General features: G+C 40.3%; 1 protein-coding gene across 1 annotated transcript in view; it reads left to right on the top strand.

Annotated features, from left to right (window-relative positions):
* The first annotated feature begins 9723 nt into the window (after nt 1-9723).
* The window catches only part of slc35f3b (solute carrier family 35 member F3b), a 58679-nt gene continuing 43860 nt past the window's right edge, over nt 9724-24542 (top strand). Inside the window, exons 1-2 of the mRNA XM_073482458.1 lie at nt 9724-9821; nt 10758-10972. Coding sequence (XP_073338559.1) covers nt 9724-9821; nt 10758-10972 — 313 coding nt within the window. The remainder of the gene's footprint in view (nt 9822-10757; nt 10973-24542) is intronic.

Below are 24542 nucleotides of genomic sequence, written 5' to 3'. Positions count from 1 at the left end.
GAGGAGGGTGAATTTAATTGGGTCTGGGGTGCAGAAAGAAGAGCAACACTTTTGTTTTATTCAGCGGCTGTATTTCTTTATTGAACAGAAGTGTAATTACCTCTGACACGCAGGCACCTCTCAGAGCAGAGCCGCTTAGCCTATATCCATGTTTTCAAGTTTAACTACCTGAATAAAGATGAGGGGAAGGAGCTCCTGGCAAAGTATTTATTGGATGCACATTGTGTGAACACAATTACCTGTGGGTGCACAATGAATGTTGGGTGTCAGCCTGTTTGATACAGTACAAATCCACCATGTTCAGAATCAGGACGGAACAGCAATTGTGTTTGTTCATGTACATAATGACAAATCACTGTAATCAAATCAGAATCCCTTCTTTAATGCTTGTAATCTGCATGAATTGATATTAAGTACTGTGCATTTCCAGGAGTTAAAGCTTAGAAAAACCTATCAGAGAAAAGGGATTTAAACACAACAACAGAACAGCTGAGCGCCATATGCAGCTGACTCCCCGCCATCACTCAATTATGCACTGCAAATAGTCACAGACAACTGCTTACAGTATGTTTGTTTAATAACGTTTGACTGCACTTTTACATTTAAAAAAATCTAAATATTTACATTCATTCACAGCCTTTCTGTTTCTGCGTGAAACACATTGTAAGCTTCATGAAAAACAAAAGCATAATCAAACCAGACAAAAAGACAACCTTCACGTTCACGAATTGCATTCACACGGCAAATAATTTCTCATGTAAATGCATGTGATACATCAAAACAACATTATGCATTCTCGTTTGAAAAGGCTCAAGGAGTATTGAGAAACTAGCAAAAGTAACACAACAGCACTTTTGGCGCACTTAAATACACTTATCACTAATTCACACTCTTATTATTCATTCATAGCAGTGGTTTCCAGCCTCTGAGCAAATTGTATAATTTCTTTCAGGTTTAAAATATAAAATATAAATATAACCAAACATATGAACCGTAGCTATTGAAAAATTAAGCTTAATTATTGATTGCCTGCATTTGGCAGCTGGAAATTATTACAGCAATTACATAAATGCCCTGTAGAAGGTGGCATTTTCTTTTTTTACATTCACATATGCAGTCTGCTGCTGCTTGCTTTCCTTTGCAGCAGGTGGCGCAGGTTGGCATGTCTGACAGTGCCCCCTTGTGGTGAATCTGCCACCTCTGTGACTTTGTGAGTTCCAGGGTCTATGAGTGAACTACATGCCTGTTCACAAGCAAAAAACAAAAAGAAACATTGGAGGGGAGGGAGCATCCTTTTCCCAGAAATGAAATGTTTTGCATGCACCAGCAAAATCTGTTTACAAAATGACTTTGTATCTCCAGAGACTCCAACAAAATACCTTCCAACGTTGGCACAAACCAGCTCAAGCACAGCTAAACATTGGGATGTCATATCTAATCCCCACAGTTGCTCTGCTTTATTTACTGTTCATTTTGACTCACATACATACTCATACATACAGTACAATTGTCAGAGGCTGTCAGTCAGGAGTGCATCTGGGCAGAACAGGACTATCCCCTAAAGGCCCGCCTCTACAAACCTGACTGAAATGTGCTCACTGCTCCTCGTCATTAATATTGCTGTTTGATCTTTTAGCTTCATTCATATGCACACCGGAAACTACCTGAGCCTGAGCTGTGAAGATAAAAAAAGCCTTAATCCTGCAACAGGAATTATTCTTTTCTCTGTGTTCAAATTGAGAATCCATGATTACAATGAACCTAAAGCTATTCTTTAGGGTATCTGGATACTTGCATTAGTGTACAAATAATGCAAGACACTCACTCCAGCAAACCCCAGGAGTACCACACACTGCAGAATGGCCCAGGAGACCATTGTGTAATGCTCGACATTTCATCCGTCAGGTTTTACAGCAAGTCCATCGTTGCAACTTCGGCTCCTCATGCATCAGTGGTCCAGAGACTCTGGGGTCATCCGGGACAAGGGGTGGGTCGGGCTGAGCTGAGGCGACGACTGACATCTACCCTATAGCACCGCTTTCTGGTGGTGGAGCTGCTCTATTTATATCCTGAAACACGCACACACTGGGACTATGGGAATGCAGGAGGCCTCGAGCACAAACATTCCCCACTGCCAACTCTCCTAACTGCTTGCATTTGCTACTGCAAACACAATGCGTTCTTTTTAGTAAAGGGAGTGGTGATTATACTTTGTAAATGATAATGTGGATTTACTTTTATTAATGCACCCAACAAATGACTAAAATGAGATGTAGAATCTTGCATTTTAAGTTGTGTTTATGCTTGTTTTCTTAACATAAATATATATATGTACAGACATTCACAAAGCAAACAGCAGGACACACACACACTGTCCTAGTTATCTCTGTCTTGAATGTGTAAGAGGTGAGACAAACTGACAGGACGGGAAGAAAAGGAGGGGCGAATGGATGCTGCAGCCATTGGCATGGCCATCCTGCAGTAAAACCTCCATCTCTGCAGTGTGTTCTCATGTTTCATACACAGAAGGCACACGCACATTTTTAGGTGCTTGGATAATAAACATGAATGCATAAAAAGAGCAACAGGAAAACAAAACACAACTGTGTTGTGCTGTTGAGTTCAGACGTCTGACAACACCCATAACCGGTGGAGTCAGGCTGAAACACATGAAGCAACTCTCGGGAATGCAGCAGCACGTTGCACGTTTTTCTGCCTTGACGTTTGGGTTAATCAGATCTGAGTATGATACCCAGCTGAGCGAGAATGTGGAAATGCTGTGGCCACTAATTGGACAACAAAAGGCAAATACAAATGCGCCTTTGACCACAGTTTGCCTCAAAACACAAGCACATGAAAGAACAATACTGACAAGTTTAATTGCCAGGTCAGGTAGTGGTCTGATTTGGGAGATCTCGTCGTCGCCGAGCCTTCACACCTCACAACTCAACGAAAATAATTGGTTATAAATATTCAAAAGAAGCAAACACTTGTTTCTTCCTTCAGGACTCCGGGAGTTCTCCCTTGCCAACATGGGGTGACCAATTACTCCAAATCCCTTTTGGCCAGAATGTGCAACTAAAATGCAAAGCAGACATTTACGGCAGGAGAGGTGCAGTTGTCTAAGACACAAAAAGGCGGGGGATTTACGTGTGAAGAACAGTGGAGTGATTTTCTTTATTCCTTCACAAAGGATGAATAGCTTGATATGGCAGGAAAGAGATAAAGAGCTGCACATTGCATAAAAGACCTTCTACTTATAACAATATGAATGTGAATGACTAATGGTCAGAAGAGGTGAGAGGGACTCCACTTCAATCGCTGATTACATTTATATAATGGCAGAGCAGAGTGTATCATGTATGTGTTAAAGGGGCACTATGTAGTTTTGGAGGAGAAATTCAAAGTCAGAATTGTAATATTTACAATATTAATGACTAAATAATATAAAATTATGAATCGAAAAATAAGAACACTGGTTGAAGCTAGAGAGGTGGCAGGGTCCACCACATATAAACAAAGTAAAACAGTATGAAACTGTGTTGTTCTTTAAGGTCAGTTTGTTTATTCAGTTTATTCAGTCATGAAAACAAAGAGAGTTTGTTTCGGCATAAAAAGTCTTCTCCTTATGTAGAGATAAGAAGATCCAGAAGATCCTCTGAAGTGCCATTTTCCTGCTATTTCAGAGGTGACTTTTGATATTAATAGCAGCACAACAGAGAGGGAACTATGCATGGACACACAGTGCTTTATTCATATGTTTTTATCTTGTTTTCATTTGTCAGCAAAACTAAAAAAGGATTATCTAAGTATGGAAATCGGGGCAGTTACGGCTAGCCAGAAAAGAAGACAGAAGATGCCAGTCTTCTCCCCCCACTGGAGCTGCTCGCCTCGGCAGCTAACTGGTTCACGATGCTGACACATAATAGCATCAGCGGGCCCTCTCATCCACAGAGATTCTGGCCACTCTCCAGCTGTGTGTCAACCTTACCAATAATGGCAGCTGAATAACAAATATACCCTAAAGAAATCTCAGAGGCCTCTGAGACTACAGGGAGCCCATTCCATGAAGGTTATGTTTCCTCCTGGCTGAAATAACATTTCAACAAATAACATCTTCTGCGACAGAGGAACAGATGTGATTCTGTGGATTCTAACAATAAATTGCTCCTCATTTTGGCATATGAAATGCAAAATGCACCAATTAAATGTTGACTAACGACAATTTAAATGTTTACAAAATCTTTAAGTTAGCACAGTGATGAATGTGAGGTTTTTTACTGGTTCAGAATTTCACTTCTCTTCCTGCACCGGCCAATCAGCAGGGGTCTGTCACACTGTTTCCAGGCTGAGAGGTGCGTTAAATATTGATGGTGCGAAGCGAGAGGATTTACATCATGCTTTTCTAAATTGTATAAAACTGGACACGAGAGGATGAGAGAAATAATGGAATTGTCTGAGAGATTGGAGGAAGGTGTACGACATGCCGGCTTTTGTTTCTGACTGAAGGATTCAAGTTTTTGATGTAGCAGAGGAGAGATAAAGGCGAGGTTATGATGAAGGAGAGTGAAATCTTGATCCTGGTCTGTCAGATAGTATCAACCTGGAGGCCTCTCACTTTGAAATCCCCCCATGTCCTGGATGTATATGGGCTGTCGTACTGTATGTTGAGAGAAAAGCTGAATACATATTGGTTAGATTTTCTTTTTTATTTCCCAGTACTAAAGGTCATGCTCCCTTGAGAAACATGCCTCGTTTCCCAGATGACATTTCATCACGTCACAGTGGAAAAAGCAGAGGTGCAAATACATACATTAACAATGGATGAATTCAATTTTGCAGCTTCAGTTTCAGCATCCTGGTCACACTGTCATAGCTTATTGGCACACTTATGTGTTTTTCTATTATAAACATTGTGGTTAATAATGGACATTAAAGGTGCAATATGTAAGAATTTGATGATATAAAATTATCAAATTATCAACAGAGTGTGAAGAAATAACACTTTTGACATTGGGACGTCTATGAAATGTGTTGCAGAGATATCTATCTTATGGAAGTTAGCATGCTAACCAGCTAGCCCCGACCTGTCCCAGTCCAGCATTTCTATACTGGTTGTGTAAACAACGGTGTAAACACTCCCCCCGAGCTCCCATTCTGGACCTCTAGTTGCACGGCTAACCGGGCTAACAAGCTAATGAGCTAATAGTGCCTACTGTCAGCAGTTACTCTGGTGAAATGCTGCACCCTGTTTGTTTTGAGTGTGAATTCGACAGCTGGCCAATTCATACTCTTACATATTGTGCCTTTAAATAACCAAAATATGTACATATAATGAAATTCTTGTCAAATTGATAAACAGAAGATTGGATTTTAGCCGGGCTGCACAAAGTTGGCCCACCTTAAGGTTCAGGTTGGCCTGGCAAATGTTTCATTGAAAGAAAAAAAATGCTATTGAATGTTTTTAATATTGGATTGGCATTTTTATCAATCAGTGACTCAATCAAAAGCTCTTACCATTTTCCATCTTAAAAATACAATACAATACAAGACAAAAGGTGTTCACTTTTGGCCCATGGCCCACAATTAAGCTCCACTGCATGTGTGTGTGAAGCAACATTTGGATCATTCTCACACCGTTCATCTTATCTTTCTTGGCCTTGAGCCTTGGCTCCCACTTCATCTCTGATCCATATTTAGAAAGGAGTGCAGTGCCCTGTAGATTGGGGCACCAATTAAATCGCTATTAGAGGACTGCTGGAGTCGAAGATGGTGTTCTGGATGGCAGTGAATGACTTGAATATGTCAGCACTCCTTTTATATCAGCTGTTCAGATATTTATGGGCTGTGTCTCACAGGAGAGGCGTACACATTATTTTAGTTTTGGCAAAGCAGAAGGTCGAACAGTCAGAATTGATTTGGCTTTGGCTGAGCTGTGAAGTTGAGAGGTGCATTATGCAAGATGAACCCGATCCTCTGCTCCCTGAGACTGTCGATGGGGGGTGTTGACCCGCTTATTGATGACCAGACTCAGACTTTTTTTGCTCGAGTAAGCACAGGTCCCCACCCTCAGTGTGAGGACTTGCGAGCTGTGGCCGGTCATTGATCGATGCAAAACCTGTCTTCAAAAAAACAGCCGGCGTACTTGTGCTGCTGTCCGCAGTCAGGAGCTCACAGAATGCAGACGCAATGCAGCGAGGGGACCACGGACCTGGGACCTATGGGCGAGACTACCCCAATCATACAAGGTAGAGCTCCACTCATCCTCATTGCTGGAACTGCATGTGCTGCATGGGTTTATCTAGGGACAGAAGACATATCAGCTAAACTTTGCCAAACTGACTGCAAAATTAGAATGAAATGTTTCATCTAAAGCTGGAACATTATAACATTTGAATGCCTTGTTCACGGTCAGGATTCACTTCTTTAAAACTACATCAGAGTGTGAAAAACCTTCTACTTGTACTGTCATTGTTGCACATTTCACAATTCTGATCACGAGAGACAAAGACAATCAAATGATTTTAATTTTCAAGTAGATATAATCACCACCACTGAACATAATTACCCCATCACTGGAGGAACAGCTCTGATTGGATGTAATCAAATCCCTGTAAGTGTCTTTGATTCTGCGGTTTTGAACAGAAACAACAATTTCTACTGTTTCATTTCTACCTCTGCTCAGCCAGACATTTGAAATACAGGCCAGAACTGCTGGTGGTAAAGTAGACTATGAATAATAGAGCACAGGAGACCCCAGTGGCCCATGAATTCTTGAAGAATCTTTAGTGATAGTTCTTGCAAAAAGTTGTCTGGTAACAGCGCTGGTGTGCATATTGTGCTGAAAAACATTCTGTGATAGTTTGTGTGATAAAGGAGAGACCAGTCTTTCACACCCACGCAGCACAGATGTCTTCAATGAAAAGTAGCAACATACCAGTCAAACAATTTTTATGTCTTTCGCTCAAGTATCATGACTCATGCATTGACTTAAAGGTTCTACACTACAGAGATCTCACAAGACGTGTGCACGTGTTTTGTTGTTTATGCCAACACCATTACAGTTTTTTTCGATTGCTAAGACGCATTGGTCGAAACTGAAGCGACATGTTCAAAACTCTTAACACAGTCTGCAAAACAGAAATGCATGTGGGCTAAACTGTGTCTCACTTTTCATTGCTTTCAGACGAAGTGCATTCAGTGACCACAGTCACTGAAATGGATGAAGTCTTTTCTCATTCACTAGTTCACACCTGCAAAACACTATGCTTTAACAGCACATTTTTCAAATGCTAACACACTTTGTTCAAAACAGTTAAAAACACACTCAAAACAGAATGATAGGGGAAAAAACACGGGGAATTTCTGCTGCAGCCACATTGAAATCTATTGAAAATTATATCAAAATATTGACAATAAAAATAAATAAAACGAAGATGCAATTCCAAACAGCTGATGGTTTTCAGCTGAAAACTGATTCAGGTGATCTGCGTTTGGCCTCATTAGAAAGCATATACAAAAGGAGTGGCTTCTGATTCTTTTTCCTGTGCAAGTATGGATCAAAGAGCAGCGGGTGAAGTTTGCTGTTTTTGCCTCCATACTTGCCCTTCTTGAACCCTATTGAAGAATTTTTTTCAGCATGGAGGTGGAAGGTTTATGATCGCTCTCCACACAACCAGCTCTCCTTGCTGGATGCAATGAATGCTGGTTGTGGAGATATTTCTCCCGAAGCCTGCCAGGGATGGATCAGACATTCAAGAAGATTCTACCCTAGGTGCCTTGCCAGAGAAGATATAAGATGTGACATCGAGGAAAACATGTGGCCGAATGCAGATGACAGGGTCTGAATATTACAGTATACATGTGTTGTTTTTTAGTTTTATCTCTTACTGTAATTTGTATTCTACCCCTGGAATTCTGAGATTCTGCATTATTCTGTTTACGTAATCTTTATTTTTTGTATGGTCCTGAAGTACTTATGCAAAAGCACAAATGTTCCTGAATAAATCTCTGCATTCCTGATTCAGTGTTGTTGCAATATATTACATCATATACAATAATTTAGAACCATTAAAGTGCAAAAGATCCTATATAAAATACTAATTTACCTGACAAAAATCATTCAAACTTGAAATATAAGATGTATTTGATGTAATGTTCTTTCTTGTTAGTATTTTGTTGTTCCGTTTGTTAAGAGTGATTGTGTGTGTTTCCAAATTGAGACAATGTGCTAGTGTTTTGTTGGTGAGACACACTTTTGGGCATGAGATTAACTGTTGAGCTGAGCTGCATGATGGAAATGCAGACTGTGTTAAGAGTTTTGAACATGTCGCTTCAGTTTCGACCAATGCGTCTTAGCAATTAAAAAAAACTGTAAGATAATTCTATGAGCCTCCGCCTCACATTCCCATCTTTCTGCTTGCCAGTCTTTTGAATACCGCTGAGAAAACTTGATACAGTTCTGAGCCACAAATTATTGGCACTATTGGATTAAAAATAAAACACCTACTTCAGGCTTCAAAGTAAGTTTTTTTTTTCATCTTAGGTCAGGGAGACCCACTGTGCCTGTCTGAATGTGACAGCTCGAGGCAAAAGGACCAGAAGGAGCTCATTTGTAAAGTATGACTGCTGCTGATTGGCATGTGCTCACTGATTTGACCTTTCGAGCCACAGGAAAATATGTTGTCAGATAATTTAGATCAGCTACGAGAGAGAGAGAAAGACAGCTGGGTCAGTAGCAGGACTGCAGCTAATGATTATTTTGATTATCGATTAATCTGCTGATTGTTTTTGTTTTTTTAATGAATAATCGATCAATTGTTTGTCTATAAAATGTCAAAGAAATGAAAAATTCTTATCACAATTTCCCAAAAAGTCCAAAGTGAATATTGCTTCTGTCCATCCAACAGTCCAAAACCAGAAGACTCTTTATTTACAGTCATAAATGACAAAGAAAAGCAGAAAATCCTTCCATTAAAGAACTGAATAAACAAGCTGTTCTCAGAGGGAAATAAGGTTTGCAGAACGCTGTTTGAAGCTAGAAAGGCGGCAGGGTCCACCACATATAAACAAAATAAAACAGTACGAAACTGTGTTGTCCTTTTGGGGACGAAATTTTAAATCTGAAGAGAAAGATCTTAATTGCCAGATTTTTTATGCCTCAACAAACTAAATAAATAAACTGACGTTAAACTACATAGTGCACCTTTAATGGTTTATCAAAAATGTCAGTTTTCTTTCAGTCGACTGATTGATTAATGGACTTATTGTCGCAGCTGTGATCAGCAAATGTGCAGATGCATGTGTAGAGCCACATCCAGTTGCCACCAGGGGTCCTTCTGGACAGCAAATTCAGTTTTATCTAATATTCCTCGAAAGAAGACAGAATAAGTATCGGAAGTCTCATGTGCACGACCCTATGTAATTCAGAATGGTTGGAGCCCCCTGCTACATGTCAGGTATCCCAGGTCAGAACTGCTGCAATCCATCATTTGTATGTAAGACTTACACATAAAGATATTTCAGGTGAATCCGGTAGATGGCGCTGTTGCAGTGCCTCCAGGACGCAGCAGCATCCAGAGCAGAGCGCACCCTTCGTGCACTGTAGTGTCCAGCCAGGCAGGCATATGTTTATGGGGGTGAGAAGGAGCAGGACGATGGTACTTGGCTCCGCCTTGATGAGGATTTAGATTCCCAGTTGCTGCCCAGTTAGTGGCCTTGAGGATGTACGGTGATGGAGACGGCACCGTGTGGGACCGGGTCGGACGGCCCCATCGGGACTGTATGTGCTACCTTGGACCTCCTACTACTTTAATGCCGATGTAAGACATTTAAACTTTTTGACAAATGCAGTACAGCCGAACGAGAGGAGGCAGGCCACACCTGTTGCGCACTTGATTTCACGTGCACATTGATGGAGTTAATTGACTTAATTGGGCAGAAGTGTTAAAATATTGATTAAAGCTGTGGTGTGTTGTTCTCTGTGAATTTGTTTCATGTTTTAAATGTAACTGAGGGTTAAAGTAATTGCTGTGACCCAGATTAGAAATCATTACGCGGCTCTGAGTAGGATCTGGCTGCACAGGGGGATATTTTACGCACCGCTTTTCTGAGAGTGGGTCAGTAAATCATGTTTTGTTTTCACATGTTGACGGTTTCAGTGACAGCTCAGAGGCTGTCAGGTCTCTGCGCTACTTTACCAGGTACTTCACACACCAAACAGAGCTTTATTTGTGCCGTATTAAGCGATATATTTTGAGTTTTATCTCACCTGCTGCACTCAAACCACCAGTATTTATCGCCTCTGCATTATAAATGAGATAGGACGCTGTGCGCAGTTTTATGCCTATCTATTAAGCCTGGAGCTGTCACAAGTGTTCCTCCACCGTCTCCACAAATCACTCATCGATTCATTACTTTCAAAATCCTATAAGCCTATAATGGGAGTTGCACAGGGCATAGTATACAACAGTTGCAGGAGCAGTCACTTTGGCTTAGTGTCTCTCACACTGTTGTTGTGCCGGCGCAGGGCCAGTGAAGGATGATGATTTCTGTACTGTACAAGCGAGGCGCTGCAGGGGCCCCAAACGCCGGTCTCTGTGGGACACACAGCACTGACTCTCCTGGTGTAGCCAAGAAGGACTCTTGTCTCATCCAGGCACATACAAGGTTCACACGCTATACCTTTCTCCTTATCCAGGTGGTCTCACTTTGTCTTCTAACGCAGCCACCCCCTCTCTTGTTCCCTCTTCCTACAGCGGGATGCGCAAGTCGCCCGACGTGAGCCCCAGAAGGCTTTCGGACATCAGCCCTCAGCTCAGACAGCTCAAGTACCTGGTGGTGGACGAGGCCATCAAGGAGGACCTCAAGTCCTCCCGCTCAGTCGAGGACATCAACAGCGCGTCCATAGAGGAGCGAATACTGAGGATCACCGGGTATTATGGATATCAGCCCTGGAGTGCGAGCTACAAGAGTGAGTAAACACACACTGCAGCTGGGTGGCGTGCTCCAGCTGACATGGTCGGGCTGTGTGTGGGAGGATGAAGTGAGAGGACTGGGAACACAGGTTTAATAACAGCATGGGAGAGAATAATGTGCATACTAAACTGTATGGACAGTGGTGGAAGAAGTGTCAGATCTAGTGCGTAAAAGTAGTAATACCACAGTGTGGAAATACTTTGTTAGCAGTAAAAGCCATACATAAAAGTATCAACATCAAAATATACTTTAAGTACAAATAGTAAAGGCTGAATTATGAAAAAAATAATTATAATTATTGCTGCATTGACCCTCAAAGACCTAGAACAACAGCCAGCATCAAGAGCCATACATCATTTGATTCAGGAGAACCTTAAAGGGGCACTATTTAGTTTTGTAGATGAAAGTCAAACTCAGAGTTTTAATATTTACGATATTAATAAGGGAAATAATACAAACTCAGAAATATTTATTTTGTCCATAACTGAATAAACAAGCTGCTCCCAGAGGAAAATAAGGTCCCAGAACACTGTTTGAAGCTAGAAAGGTGGCAGGGTCCACCACATATAAACAAAGTAAAACAGTATGAAAATGTGTTGTCCTTTAAGGTCAGTTTGTTTATTCAGTAATGAAAACAAAGAGAGTTTATTTATTTAGTTTGTTTAGGCATAAACGTGAATATCTTTCTCTTCTGATTAAAATGTCCTACCCCAAAGGTGCACTATGCAGTTTGGAAAAAGAAATTCAAGCCCAGAAAGGTCATATCTACACTATCAATAAGGTAATAATAAAAGTCAGAAATAAATATGTTTCAGATATTTATTTATTATATTTCCACAACTGAACAAACAAGTGGTCCTCTGAGTGTAATAAGATCCCCGTAACGCTGTGTGAAGTGAGAAAGCTGGTGACGTTGAAGTTTCCTGCAGTAAATGAATTACATTGTGTTGTCCTTTAATAACAGCTTTCATCATTCAGTTTGTTCAGTGCTGAAAATCAATGAATGCAGATTTATCGCTTCCTGATTATAATGTAATCCTCAAAACTACACAGTGCTCCTTTAAGATTCAGTCTGGCTTATTTAAAGTCTCACTTTGTCTCAGAGTGGATGAATATATCAGAATTTAAAAGAAAAGAAAAATGGCAGTTAAAATGTGATGTTTGTCACCTAAACCTCAAGAAGTTTAGTGTCTTTATTTTAAAAAGATGCACTTAGATGTGTTAGACTTCCATATGAATTTTTGTCTGTTCTTAGCAAGTTACAGCCATTTATTATCATATTATCCTCATTTTTGTCAGTGAAAAACAGGTGTAGTCCCATATTTAGTTTCCTGTACAGTTCAGAGAGTAAGTGGCGTAATCACGATCACTACGGAGCCCCTGAATGCCCAAACAGTGCACATATGACACCACTGAAAAGCTGACATTACATGAGGTTTTAATGCATATGTATAGGACTAGCGGTTCAAAAGGTATTCAACATTTGAGAAGTAAACGTATTTCCAGCCTGCAGTGGCTGTCTAGCTCTTTGAGGGTTAATATGTACATTAGTTTCCTGTTGCATTTTTTTTGCCATACTGCCAAGTAAATCTTATCTTTATCCATAATAATACATCATAATTTATTTGATGATGATGTATTATTAATCTGCAAACTAACTAGTAATTAGAGGTATCGTGTGTATGAAGGAGTATGAAGTAGCATAAAATGGAAATACTCAAGTACCTCAAAATTGTACTTCAGGACAGTACTTGAGTAAATGTACTAACTGGGAAAGCATTTCCAGGTTTCTCATTGTTAATGTCAATCACCAGAGGTACATTTAGACATTTTTGGCGCCTGGTTTTGGATTTATGGCAGCGTCACGCGTCCACCTTGATGCCCACATTTCAACTTCTTTCCATCCTTTCATCCTTTACATGAACCTGAACTTGGTGTTAAAGGGCTGGTGCTCCACATGCAGAACAATAAGAGAGCTCAACATACTTGCTGTCACTCACTAATCTTCACTTTTAATTTCACTGAATCTAAACACCCTCCTCTCTGATAATTAGCTGCTAAAGCGTCAGTGTTGCTGTTGGTTGCAGCAGACAGAGGAGTTAGCGTTTGCTTCACTGGAGCTTGTTGAGCTTGGACTCAGACAGTGCTCGGAGCAGTTGATTCTTTGAAGAAAAAAAAAGTTGTCAACGCAGCTTTTATTTCCTTCCATCACTTCTTCAGTTCATTTGCACTGCATTAGCTGCTTGGGCTGTGGCTGCTGCTGATCCTGGCTGGGTGATGGATTACGGTACTTTCTCCGTGGCTTTATCTAGGAGCTCTATCTTGCTGCGGTGGTGTCAGGACAAACCGCAGTCCTAATAACTGTCAATCGTTTGTTCATTTGTTTGTTATTGCCGCTCTGGTGGGGATACATTCAGTAGGACTTTGCTGGCGGATGGCCTTTGGGTTGGTAGCTGGTGGAAAATTTTGTAAATTTCATATGATGTGGTGACTGCAATATTAAACAGCTGCCAGGGTACTTCAAAATTCATAGACCTATACGTAACAGCTGAACACTGCAGACATCACAGGACAGTTGCTGTTCAGAGCTGAATCTGTCTCTGCTTCTTTTTGTTCCACTAGTGTTGCTGTGACAAGGGAAGGGATAATAAAATAAAGAGGAATATTGCATTAAAGCCTGACTGAATGGGAGGGTGGTGGTAACCATGACTCAAGATTGAAATATAGAAGAAGAGAGATGCACAGGTTATTCACAGGTCCAATATAGTAGAAAGTGAGATTTCCATTTCTTTTTATTATTATGATAAAGCAGGCGTAGCTGCTCTATAAATCAAAATGCTCAACCCTCAGATAAAAGCACACAGTCAGCACACAAACCGTGCCTTTAAATGAAGGCTAAACAGTTGCCGCCCTCAGCAAAGCCTTCAGCACAGCTGTGGTTTGATAATAAAACAGCAGAGCTGATGCGGTAACACGGTGGGTGTTGCCTGCTCTGGCCTGTGAGAGCTGACCAATCAGAGCAGTCTGGGCTTTTTTGGGAGGGGGGACTTTAAAGAGAGAGTTGCTGAAACAGACAATCTGACAGAGGGTGAATAGAGGTGCTGCAGCGATGGACAGTGTAAGAAAAATAAAAGCACAACATAGCACCTTTAAATTTGGTGAAACTGTAGATTAATATATTTATACAACTGTATTATGTTCTTTGATACACAAAGGTACTTCATATTTTATACAGTGTACTTCTACACGCGAGGAAACTGATTACATCAAAATTACCAAATGAAATAGACTAATAATTAAAGAATTTAAGACTAGATTGTTTAAACTTTTTAGCTCGTAAAACTTGAATTTAATGGCCTACTTTACTTGATAATTCTAAAGGTAATCGATTTCCTGACTTTTTAAAAGTAAAGTAAACTTTTATAATTTACAGTGTACTGAGAAGCATTTCAGCAAAGCCAAGTTTGACTTCAAAGAGCATCAGGTTAGTTAGTTTTGGTCACGATAACTGCTAAAATACCAAATGGATCAAAAAACATTGCTGATATTTATTGATGTAAACAGTAATTAATGGAGTTTCCACCTAGTTTGTTTAACTTGTGTAGTCAAGGGTGTCACTTTGTGGGGACAAATGGACTCATTTTATGAATAGTCTTCAACATACGCGATTTAAGGTAATGTAATGACGATAGGATCGTTTGAGACCAGGGTAGATAATAAGAAAAAATTGCATAATCGTGCATTATTCATTAATTTTAATTAAATTCATTTCATATCATTTCTGAGTCAACATTTCTTGGTGCACTAATTATGCTTTCAAAAAGCTTCAAAAAGTTGTGGGGTCATGCTCCCAGTGTAAATGATGCCTTTGTGTTAAGTATACTTAAACCTCTGGCTGAAAATGAGTGGTTCTATGTGCAGGTTATTCATACACTTCTGACTCTGTCAGAATGATTCAAGCAACTCATTATCTTTTATATAAAAGTTGATTTTCTATTAGTACTGAATTGTAATTGCTGTTGTGGAAGTGTAGCTTGTTAGAGTGGTTGTGCTTTGATCAAACTGAATGAGACACAAGTGTCCATTTTGCCCCAAAGCACACCGACACTTCACACAACATCCATGTTGAGTCACTTCTCGAAATTATCCCCTATAATAGTGCTTTGTGGAGTGTAGTCATATTGGGAATACAATATTTCATGATGAGTTGCACCGTTGCATCAGACATTTGTCTGTGTGCAAGGCAATCAGTGGAAATGTTGCTCCTCAAATAATTGCTGTTGTGTTTTGCCTTCCAATAAATGTTGTCACCTTGCTTCTGTTTCCATCAAACCAAAAAATAAAATAATGAACAGAAATGATCCATGTCCGCCTAGTTCTCAGTTCCTTCTGGACCACCTACAGCAGTTGCAGCTGTCAACTACTGTAGCAAAGTATCGTCATACATTGCACACGATTGCATGCCATGCGTTGAACGGAATCAGCCCACAGGCACACACAACATGACTACTCAGGACCCACTGGCAACTAGAAAGCAGCGGCTAATGGCTGGAGAACGGCGGGCTAATGCTGAGGGCAGCCAATTTCAGGAGAGGTGGGAGGCTGAGTACTTCTCAGTGGAGTGCAAAGAGATGCAGGTTTATTTCATTTGCCACCAGCCTTTCCACGCTGGCACACGTGCTCTTTCACACAGGATTAACCAGAGTGAGAGGGAAAGAGGAGCTGGTAGTGAGGCATGATTTGGGCTGTGGATGAGAGGGGGCTGTGTGACTCAGCTGCTCCGTGCGACTTGATAGATCATCTAAGTATCATGAATATGAGACTGCGGGGAACACAAACATACAGGATGCTGTAATAGCCCCCCGAGAATAACTGTCTGCATGTGTAACACAACCAGATACAACATGAAGACCTGTCTTGTTTATCAAACCTGCATCTGAGCATCTCTCCCCTGTGAGGTGCAAACTCAAAGCAGGATGAAGCAAGAATTTTGCTTTTGATAGCTATAGATATAAGTGGATTATATGGCAGGTTTGTCCCTTTAATCACATGTTGCCACAGGTTTACATTCAGGCTGTGTTTAGCATGATTGGACCCAGCTCTGGATGTGCTCAGCTAACTGCCTGCACGTGCAATGTCTTCTGTTTGATTCTTGTCTCAGACTTCTCTTGGGCATCTCTCTCCCCTCTCTCAATCTGCCAGAGATTCAGCCAAAATGCCAGTAATCAATCCTCCTCTCAGTGAAGATCAGCACACATACTCTAACTGAGGATAAAAACACTCTTACTGCAGTTGAAAGTGGCCGTAGATGGAGGGATTGATGTCTCTATCAAAGAAAAGGTCACTGGTTGCTGGAGAAAGGTCACTGTAGAGAATATATTGAGCTTCAATATCTCAATCATTCAAATACCTTTCACTCATTTTTTCTTTGAGATTTAGCATTTTTCTTCTCTTTTTGCACGGAAGATTTAAACTTATGGCTAACGATTTGTTCTGTTCTATGGCTGGGTGATATATATCGCAATACATGACAGTAGGTGTCACAGCTACACAGAAAGGACCCAAACACAAAACACACACAGGCAGGCAGGTAGTAAACCAAAAGCAAGCTTTAATCAGCTGAAGTCTAAAATCCACAAAAATCCCAAATCCGAAAGTGGAAACAATAAAAAGGCAGGCAAAGGAAAATACAGGAAAACAGCAGACACTTGGACGAAAACAGACAAACCAACAAAGAGTGAGGGAACAACACAGGCTTAAACACAAACCAAACTAACGAGGGGATGAGGTGCAGGTGGAGAGACACTGGGAACAAGTCAGCACTAATGAGGCTGATGTGAGACAGGTGTGGGGAGAAAATCAGACTGGGAGGAGCACCAGGAACACAGGAGAGAAACAGAACACTGGGAACACAGGTGAGCAGGAAGAACAAAGTGACAACAAGAAACAAGCTTAACATCAGCTCAACAATTTGAGTGAGAAGTTGAATGTTTGAAAAATGTCCATGAATTTCAGAATATCTCAGTATGTGGTATGTCCCATTTTTGCTTTAATGACAGCATGCACTTGTGCTGGTATGGACTCCACAAGTTTGTGCAAAATGTGATGACTCATGTTATCCCAGCATGATTTAACAGTGTTCCACAAAGCTTCTTGCTTGGCTTTTTAAGTGCCCCCATAAATGTTTAACAGGGCTGAGGTCAGGTGACTGTGCAGGGAAGATGTTCTTGCAAAGCTATGAAGTGTGTTTGGTATCATTATGTGTTATAATATTATATATTCAAGTGTTTGGGGTTTGCACAAACTTGTGGAGTCCAAGCCAGGATGAGTGCATGCAGTCATCAAAGCGAAAGGGGGACATACAAAATACTGACATTCTGAAAATTGTTTACATTTTGCAAAGATTCAACTGTTCACTCAAATTGTTAAGCTGATATTGTCATTGGTAATGAGAAAAATAGTATTATATTAGAATAAAATGCGAAATAGAAGTATTATGACCCTACTGTGTCATCTCATTATTTTGAAATTCCTCAAAAGAGCTTCATAAATGTGAGGACTGGGCAACTAAATCAAATACCACAATATTTTTTTACCAAATACCTCGATATCAATATTGCAACAAAATTGTGGGGATGACTATTGGTACTTTAACAAAATATTAACACAGTTACATTTTTACAGTCTGGTAAGTTTAGCAAATTACATCACTTTACTGTAAAGCACCTTTTAAAATCAGGAAACGACAACATTTAAATGTTATATATCATGATAGTGATATAATATAGATATATTGCTCAGCTCCAACATCTATCTTCAATCAAAGAAGCAGATGTTCGACAACTGAGAGCAAAATCCCTGAGACATCCACTGCTCAGCTTTGATATGAAGCAGCAGAGCATTGATACTATCAGTGCTGCAGAAACTCTGACATCTCATTTATGTCCATCCACCAGGGGGGATTACTTCTGCTGAATTCGAACAAAATGTTATCTTATAAGACCGAGCCACATCATGATTAATAAAACATGAATGAATATCCTTTTTCAGGCTTAGCCTGAACAGAAATTGAGTTTGATATTGCTGCTGCAGGTTAAGTCTTAAAGATACCAGGAAAATCTTTTCACATGCAGGAAAAATGGAAGGTAAAAACGTCTTTTTAAATTAGGAGTGTTTCCCCAAGACAGACCGAAGAACCATTTTTAGCTAAAATGATACCACTTAACATCATCTTGAGTCAAATGTTTTTGGACATTTACTTGATCTTGTTTTAGTTCATTTTCTCTTCAGTTATCTTACTGGTTAAGGTTTTTAATTGCTTATCTTGGTCTTCTGCATTCATTAAATCAAACAGTGGTTCTCAAAGTTAGGTTTGGGGACCCCAAGACGTCCTTGAGGGTGTTCCACGGGGTCCTCAGCACTTTAGGTACACTTTAATACCATATATTTGTAACACAATGACAGGATGTATGACTATTTTTCTCACAAGTTTCAGTAGCTTTCTGTAACACAACATCTAATCCTCATCCTCACTTGTAGTAGCAGTAGGTAAATCTGTGCCAGATTTATTAAATATGCCTAAACATCCTCACATGGTCAACTTTTTATCCATGTTAGTATTGGCATCCAGTATGTGTGTGTTTTGCTAAAATATTCCCTCTTGTGACACAATTAATGTACAACATTAAACCAGACCATTCCAAAATTGGCTTTTATGTGGATCTCAACTACAAACCTGTAAAGTTTCATGACTGCATCTCACATAGTTATGATGCTATTAAGTTGTAAAAGAAATGTATCCACAGACAGACAGACAGACAGACAGAGACATAAACACATGGCAGATGGCCAAAACTTCTTCTGTGGTATTTCCTGCTACATTTTGCCTGGCTGGTCACAAGTTCAGGTAGAAAAATTTGTTTCACTCCAGATCTTCATAGTAAGAAATGGTGCTCTCTAAGATTAGGCCTGTCCTTTGCCTATAAAAATAGTCCCTTTAGGTTTGTTGTTTCCCGCTGAGAAGTGCAATATTCGTCAGACAAACAGACTTTGTTCTTTTCCTAATTTACTCGCACTATCTATCACAAATGTAACGTCCCCTCTGGTGCAAATTTAGAGCTTCAGGAGGCATGAAATGAGGTCGGATTCTATTTTAAGCTCACAGTTGGACATGGTGAGATGCAACAGTGGAGCAGGTTGTAGAGAGCCTATGTACACATTCATTGCTGGCTTGCAGGACAGCTGGAAGGGATGGGCAAGGTATGGGCTGGCTGTGAGTGACAAAGAGAACGTCTCCTTTCAACGCAGCTGGAGCTGAGGAGAAGTATGGGGATAGTTATGCAGATACACGCCCTCGCTTGCTTGGGTCCTTACGGTTAAATCCAGCCTGCACACATACTACAAAGAGACTACAAACTACAGTTCAGCCATTAATAAGAGAACAAAACCAGTTGCACAAGACCAGAATGCATTGCAGCCATTCTGTTAGATGTTGCATTGTGAGTGAAGGGTATAGCTCAAACTTGTTCTCACATAGAAGAGCTGTTATTCACCCTTTTTGAAGAATAATCCGCAGCTGAGTTTCACAAGTTTGAGCATGTTGTCTGAGGTTTGGGGAAGGCACTCTGGGAAATGTAGTCAACCAGTAGTTCAAATAGAAGCGAGAAGAAACAAAATCAGTCACAGACTGATGATCTTTAATAGCGTAAGTAAGGGAAAAGTTCTTTAAAATCTATAATTCATTTACCTGATGGTGTGTAAATCGTGCATAATAACGGAGCAGTGCTGGCATTTCAGTTGTTCTTTTGTCACAGTCACAGAGATAAATTGATTTATTCATTGGGTAGAGAACAATTGTTTGTGTTACCTGGATGTAGAACTGTCACAGTGTGTAACCTCCATCAACTTCCTCCACATCTGTCGCCCTTATTCAAGCCAAGCGACTGCACGCACAGACCAGGCACAAGTCTTACCGCGTAGACCTGTGTTCAGTCAAGGGGCACGATCATATACATTTGCAAACAGAGTCACTGTTTCACTCAAATTTGCACACACTCCCATGCACAGTCAGAACAAAAAGACAAAAGAAACAGAGACAACAACAGTGCAGTGTTTAGGAAAACAATTAATTCCCCTGCAGAGTTTCATCTATAATGTTCTTCTTTCTTTATGCATCCATTTTTAAAACCATGTCACATGTTTTAGTGATATGCATAACATAAGTGAAAACATATCCCCAGAGGACTTGATCATCATGATGTACTAAATATTTGATGTAAATGGGTTATATGGTACTGGGACACATATTTAGAGTCTGTGGGTAGGCTTACATACCAAATCCTAATGGTACTCCTGACAAGATCTTGCATGTCTGGCTGGGATAATACAGTTATTTTCCACTTGTGGGTATTTATGTATCAATGACTGTGGAGTCGTACCCATCAGCAGAGGAACTGAGGCATCGTCTCTGCAGAGAAACGAGCACTGAACAGCAAATTATCCTGCTTCAGCTCTCAGTCTCAGTCGGCCAAAGGGACTGTGGAAAGAAACAAACACACAGTTCAGTGCAAGAGACATTTCTAAGACTGTCTTTTGGGTTTGAAGAAAGTAAATACAGATTCATTGAAATACCAGCAGAGATTTGACAGGAAAACCTTTTTAATTTGGTTAGAAATGTTTAAAATTAATTAGATTCATTTATGTTTTTGTTACAGCTCTATAAGATTTGAGTGTTGTCATGTCAGAAAGGTTACAGGTGAATCGTCGCCTAAATCATAGCCCAACCAGTCCTAATGTAATTTGTTTAACAAAACAACAATTCAAGTTTCATGTTCCGTCCAAGTGGTGCGAGCAAGGCTCCTCCGAACAAGCGTATTTTAGGCTTTTTTGCCGTCTCCAGTACAGTAGGAGCAGCTTCTGTTGCGTAACGTCACATCTATAATTGAGAAGGATGCATAGATCATCACACACCTGCTCCTGACATCCCGCTTGTGCCCAGTGGACTGGAGGAGCTGCAAATCAGCTATACCACTTCTAAAGAAGAAAACCTCCAGTCTCTATCAGCTGCTCATCTGTTCTCTCAGTGTCATCCAGAGTGGTGGAGATTAGTACCATGGGGAGAAGAGAGGAGCAACTGAGACCGTCAGTTCAGTGGCTACGAGAAGACTCAGGATATTTTTTACAAGACCACTTCTGTACATCTCGCACAGGGACACTTAACTTGATGGAAAGCGTAAATATTTCCCAGAATAAATGTGTGTTTCTGAAAACCACAGATATCTTCAGATATCAGTCACAACATTACATTTTTTGGGGGTAAATTTTCAATTTTATTTTGTGACAGCGCTGTGCTTATCACTCTGTTTAGGTTTAGGCACAAAAAACACTTGGTTAGGGTAAGGAAAACATAATTTTTTGGCATAAAAGACCTGTCTCTAGGTCTTGGGACATTAAGACATTGGGTACTGTTCACATTTGAACCGATACAGATGACTAGAATTCTGTACCGGTTCTCAGTGCTACCTTTTTTTCGGTACTTTCCTCTCTCTGTAACAACAAAAATGTAATTTCATTTCAAAATAAGTCACCAAATGTGACCAGCATTGCTTCAGGAAGAAGCTGTTCAGAGATCTGGATAACTGGACTAAAATTAGAAAATGATCAGACTGTATAAAAATGAATATTAATAACTGTCAAAAGAAACATCAATAACAAACAGTAGATGGCATGTTGGTAAGGTATTTCGGATAGAGCCAGTTGCAGACTTTTGGCTTACACTAGTAAAAATGCTAGGATAACGTCAACCAAGACAGTGAGAAAAGCCCAGTTGTCCCCAACGACTAGCTAATTAATTACATAAAGGTGTAGAAGATGTTAATGGCTCACCAGTTATGTAGAAGGGTTCAACTCTCTGTGAACGAGACAGCCCTGTGTTGCCCTGCTCAGCTTTGTATTTTGCATTAAAACTCTTGCAGCGAATGTTGCCCTGACTCACTGAGACGTGTTGCAGGGTTGACGTCTAAATCTTTCTCTATAACTTTAATCTAAAGATGTGACTTTAGGTACCAACATTTGCCACAGATTTTTTTTTACTGAGCTTGGTGCCTATCCCTAGTTGTAATGCAGTCTCGAACTGTGGTCCCAGCCTTCTCTCCTGTAACTCGACCACCATCCCTTCAACCTACGGATATGAAAGCCAGGTAATGAACATGTAATGCAAACATAATATGACACTTTTTGTGTAAATGTCAATATGACACGTACAAATGTGAACTGTGTACATTGGCACATGTGGCACATCTGTATCTCTTAGGTAATATTGGTTGCCTCAGCTCAGTATTGTCATTGCTCCTGTTTCTCAGAATTAATAGTAGAGAAAAGCGTTAACTGAATTATAGCTGTACTGCTCTGTTCTCGGTGCTCACTCTTCCTTGTAATGGAAATCCTGCCAGTTTCATGCCAGATCCTGTCCTGCTGTCATCCCTTTCTCCTCCTCACTCCTTTTATCTGCTGTTAATTAGAAGTTGTGAAGTGATGACTCCTACATCCGCGTAATTAATCCAAGCTCTGCTGTGGCCATACGCAGCACATCATTGTCTGTGTGGCCACAGAAGAGTGGTGCTCAGGAACAGGGAGAGCAAAGTGTAAATGGGGGTGTGCAAGTAATTAGGCTTTTATGGGCATCTTGATAGGAGAGGATGGGTAGATGGCAGCTTGTGATACTGATTCACACAGGCCTCCAGTGACTGCTATTAAGTAGTGTAAATCTTGCAAAACATTATTATGGTCTCCATTTTTTCTGCAGTCTGAACAGCGAGTGCAGTCATTGTTAATATAACAGAAAAATAGTCCAAGAAAGAGAGATGAGACTGTGTTCTTGACACTTGCATTTGTGCCAAGTGTCAAGAGTGTAAGTGTGGAAGAATAAAAAAAGAAAGTCAGCTCTATCTATATCTCAGGCCTGTAGTTTTAGCAGTGATTTGGGAGAAAAGTGTATCAGCTGACCTAGTTTTATAAAGTTGAGCGCCGCTGTCATATCCCTGTGCCTCCTCTCCGATTTGTCCGAGGCAATCCTACTCCTCTCCATTTACATTTACATTCAATCATAATACATTCCCAGAAAAATCTAAGCTTCCTTTACCCTTTTCTGGCACTTGTATATATCCCATCACCCCCACTTCAAGCACCTGTAGTGACCCTAACCCATTATATTAGGGGAGTATAGAAGTTGGGAAGTATGTCAGTGTTGTTTTAACTTCCAAATATTGAGTCATACTATATTGAGTTATACCTGATTTATAACCACTGTATCACTTTACTAGTAACTTGATTAAGGGGTGGTTGTGGCTCAGGAGACAGACTGGGTCATCCACTGATGAAGGCTAATGATTTGATCCCTGGGCCGTGCGGTCTGCTTGTCAAAGTGTCCTTGGGCAAGGTACCGAACCCCAAATTGCTCCCACTGGCTGTTCTATCTGTGTGTGAATATGTTCATTGCTCTTGATGAGCAGGTGGCGCCTTGCATGATAGCTTCTGTCCCCAGTGTATGAATGTGTGTGTGAATTTGGGAATGCTGATGTCTATTTTAAAGATTTTTGAATGGTCGGTAACTAAGACTAGAAAAGCCCAATATGAATGCACTCCATTAACCTTTTGTTAAAGCTGCCTTAATCAATATTTTTATATTCGTAATGGATCCGATGAGTACTTGCATGTCAAAGGGGTGCTTATACTGATGAACTAGACAACTGATAGTAGCATTTTGGCTTCTTTCAGCATAGTATATTGTTTCATAACAGCCCGCAACTTTAATGTTTTGTTTCATTCTTATTGCTCTCACCAACCTTGTTTTCAGTGGAAACAAACATTAGTTAGCAAAGTTTGCAACTAGCTAGTGAACAGAGCCATATATTTCACTCAGGAATTAGTGGAGTCCAAAACAGAGCCAAGAGGCGAGCGAACATTAGACTTAAATTTGTCTAGAAGCCAGAAACACAACTCCAAATTGAAGATAATGTTGCTCAGTGTCTGTAAATAGGAAAATGTTCACTAATACTTTAATTATGACAACTAAACAAGGGGATACAATTTCATTCTTCTGTTAACAGCTTGTTTCTTTTGCCTCTAATTGGTCAAAAATTGACTTTTAGTGTTGCTTTAAGATTAAATTAATGGAACCGATCACATTTTCCACTTTGACTGGCTAACTAAGCCACACTAAGTGTGGCTTAGTTAGCCAAATATTTGTTGAGATAATGAATGCTGCCTCTATTTTCTTGTTAGAATGGGATTACAAAATGAAAGGAGGGAGCAACTATCAAAAGGGCTTTATTACAGTGGCTATGTCATTAAAAAACAATCAATATGTTTCGACCACTAGGTCTTCATCAGGGCTCCAAACCACATGATGCAACCTCACTTATAAAGGAGCAAAAGCCAATAGGAGGCAATCACATGACCCTGATAATAATATACCAGGTGAGACAAATAAAAAAGTAATGTTAATATACTGTTTCTCTGACCAAACAAATAGATGTAAAGGCCTAAAAGGCAGTGGATAAATCCAA

Source organism: Pagrus major, chromosome 15 (assembly GCF_040436345.1).
Source record: "Pagrus major chromosome 15, Pma_NU_1.0".
NCBI lineage: Eukaryota > Metazoa > Chordata > Actinopteri > Spariformes > Sparidae > Pagrus > Pagrus major.
The sequence above is the reverse complement of the archived record's forward strand: the minus strand, read 5'-3'. Positions and strand labels throughout refer to the sequence as shown.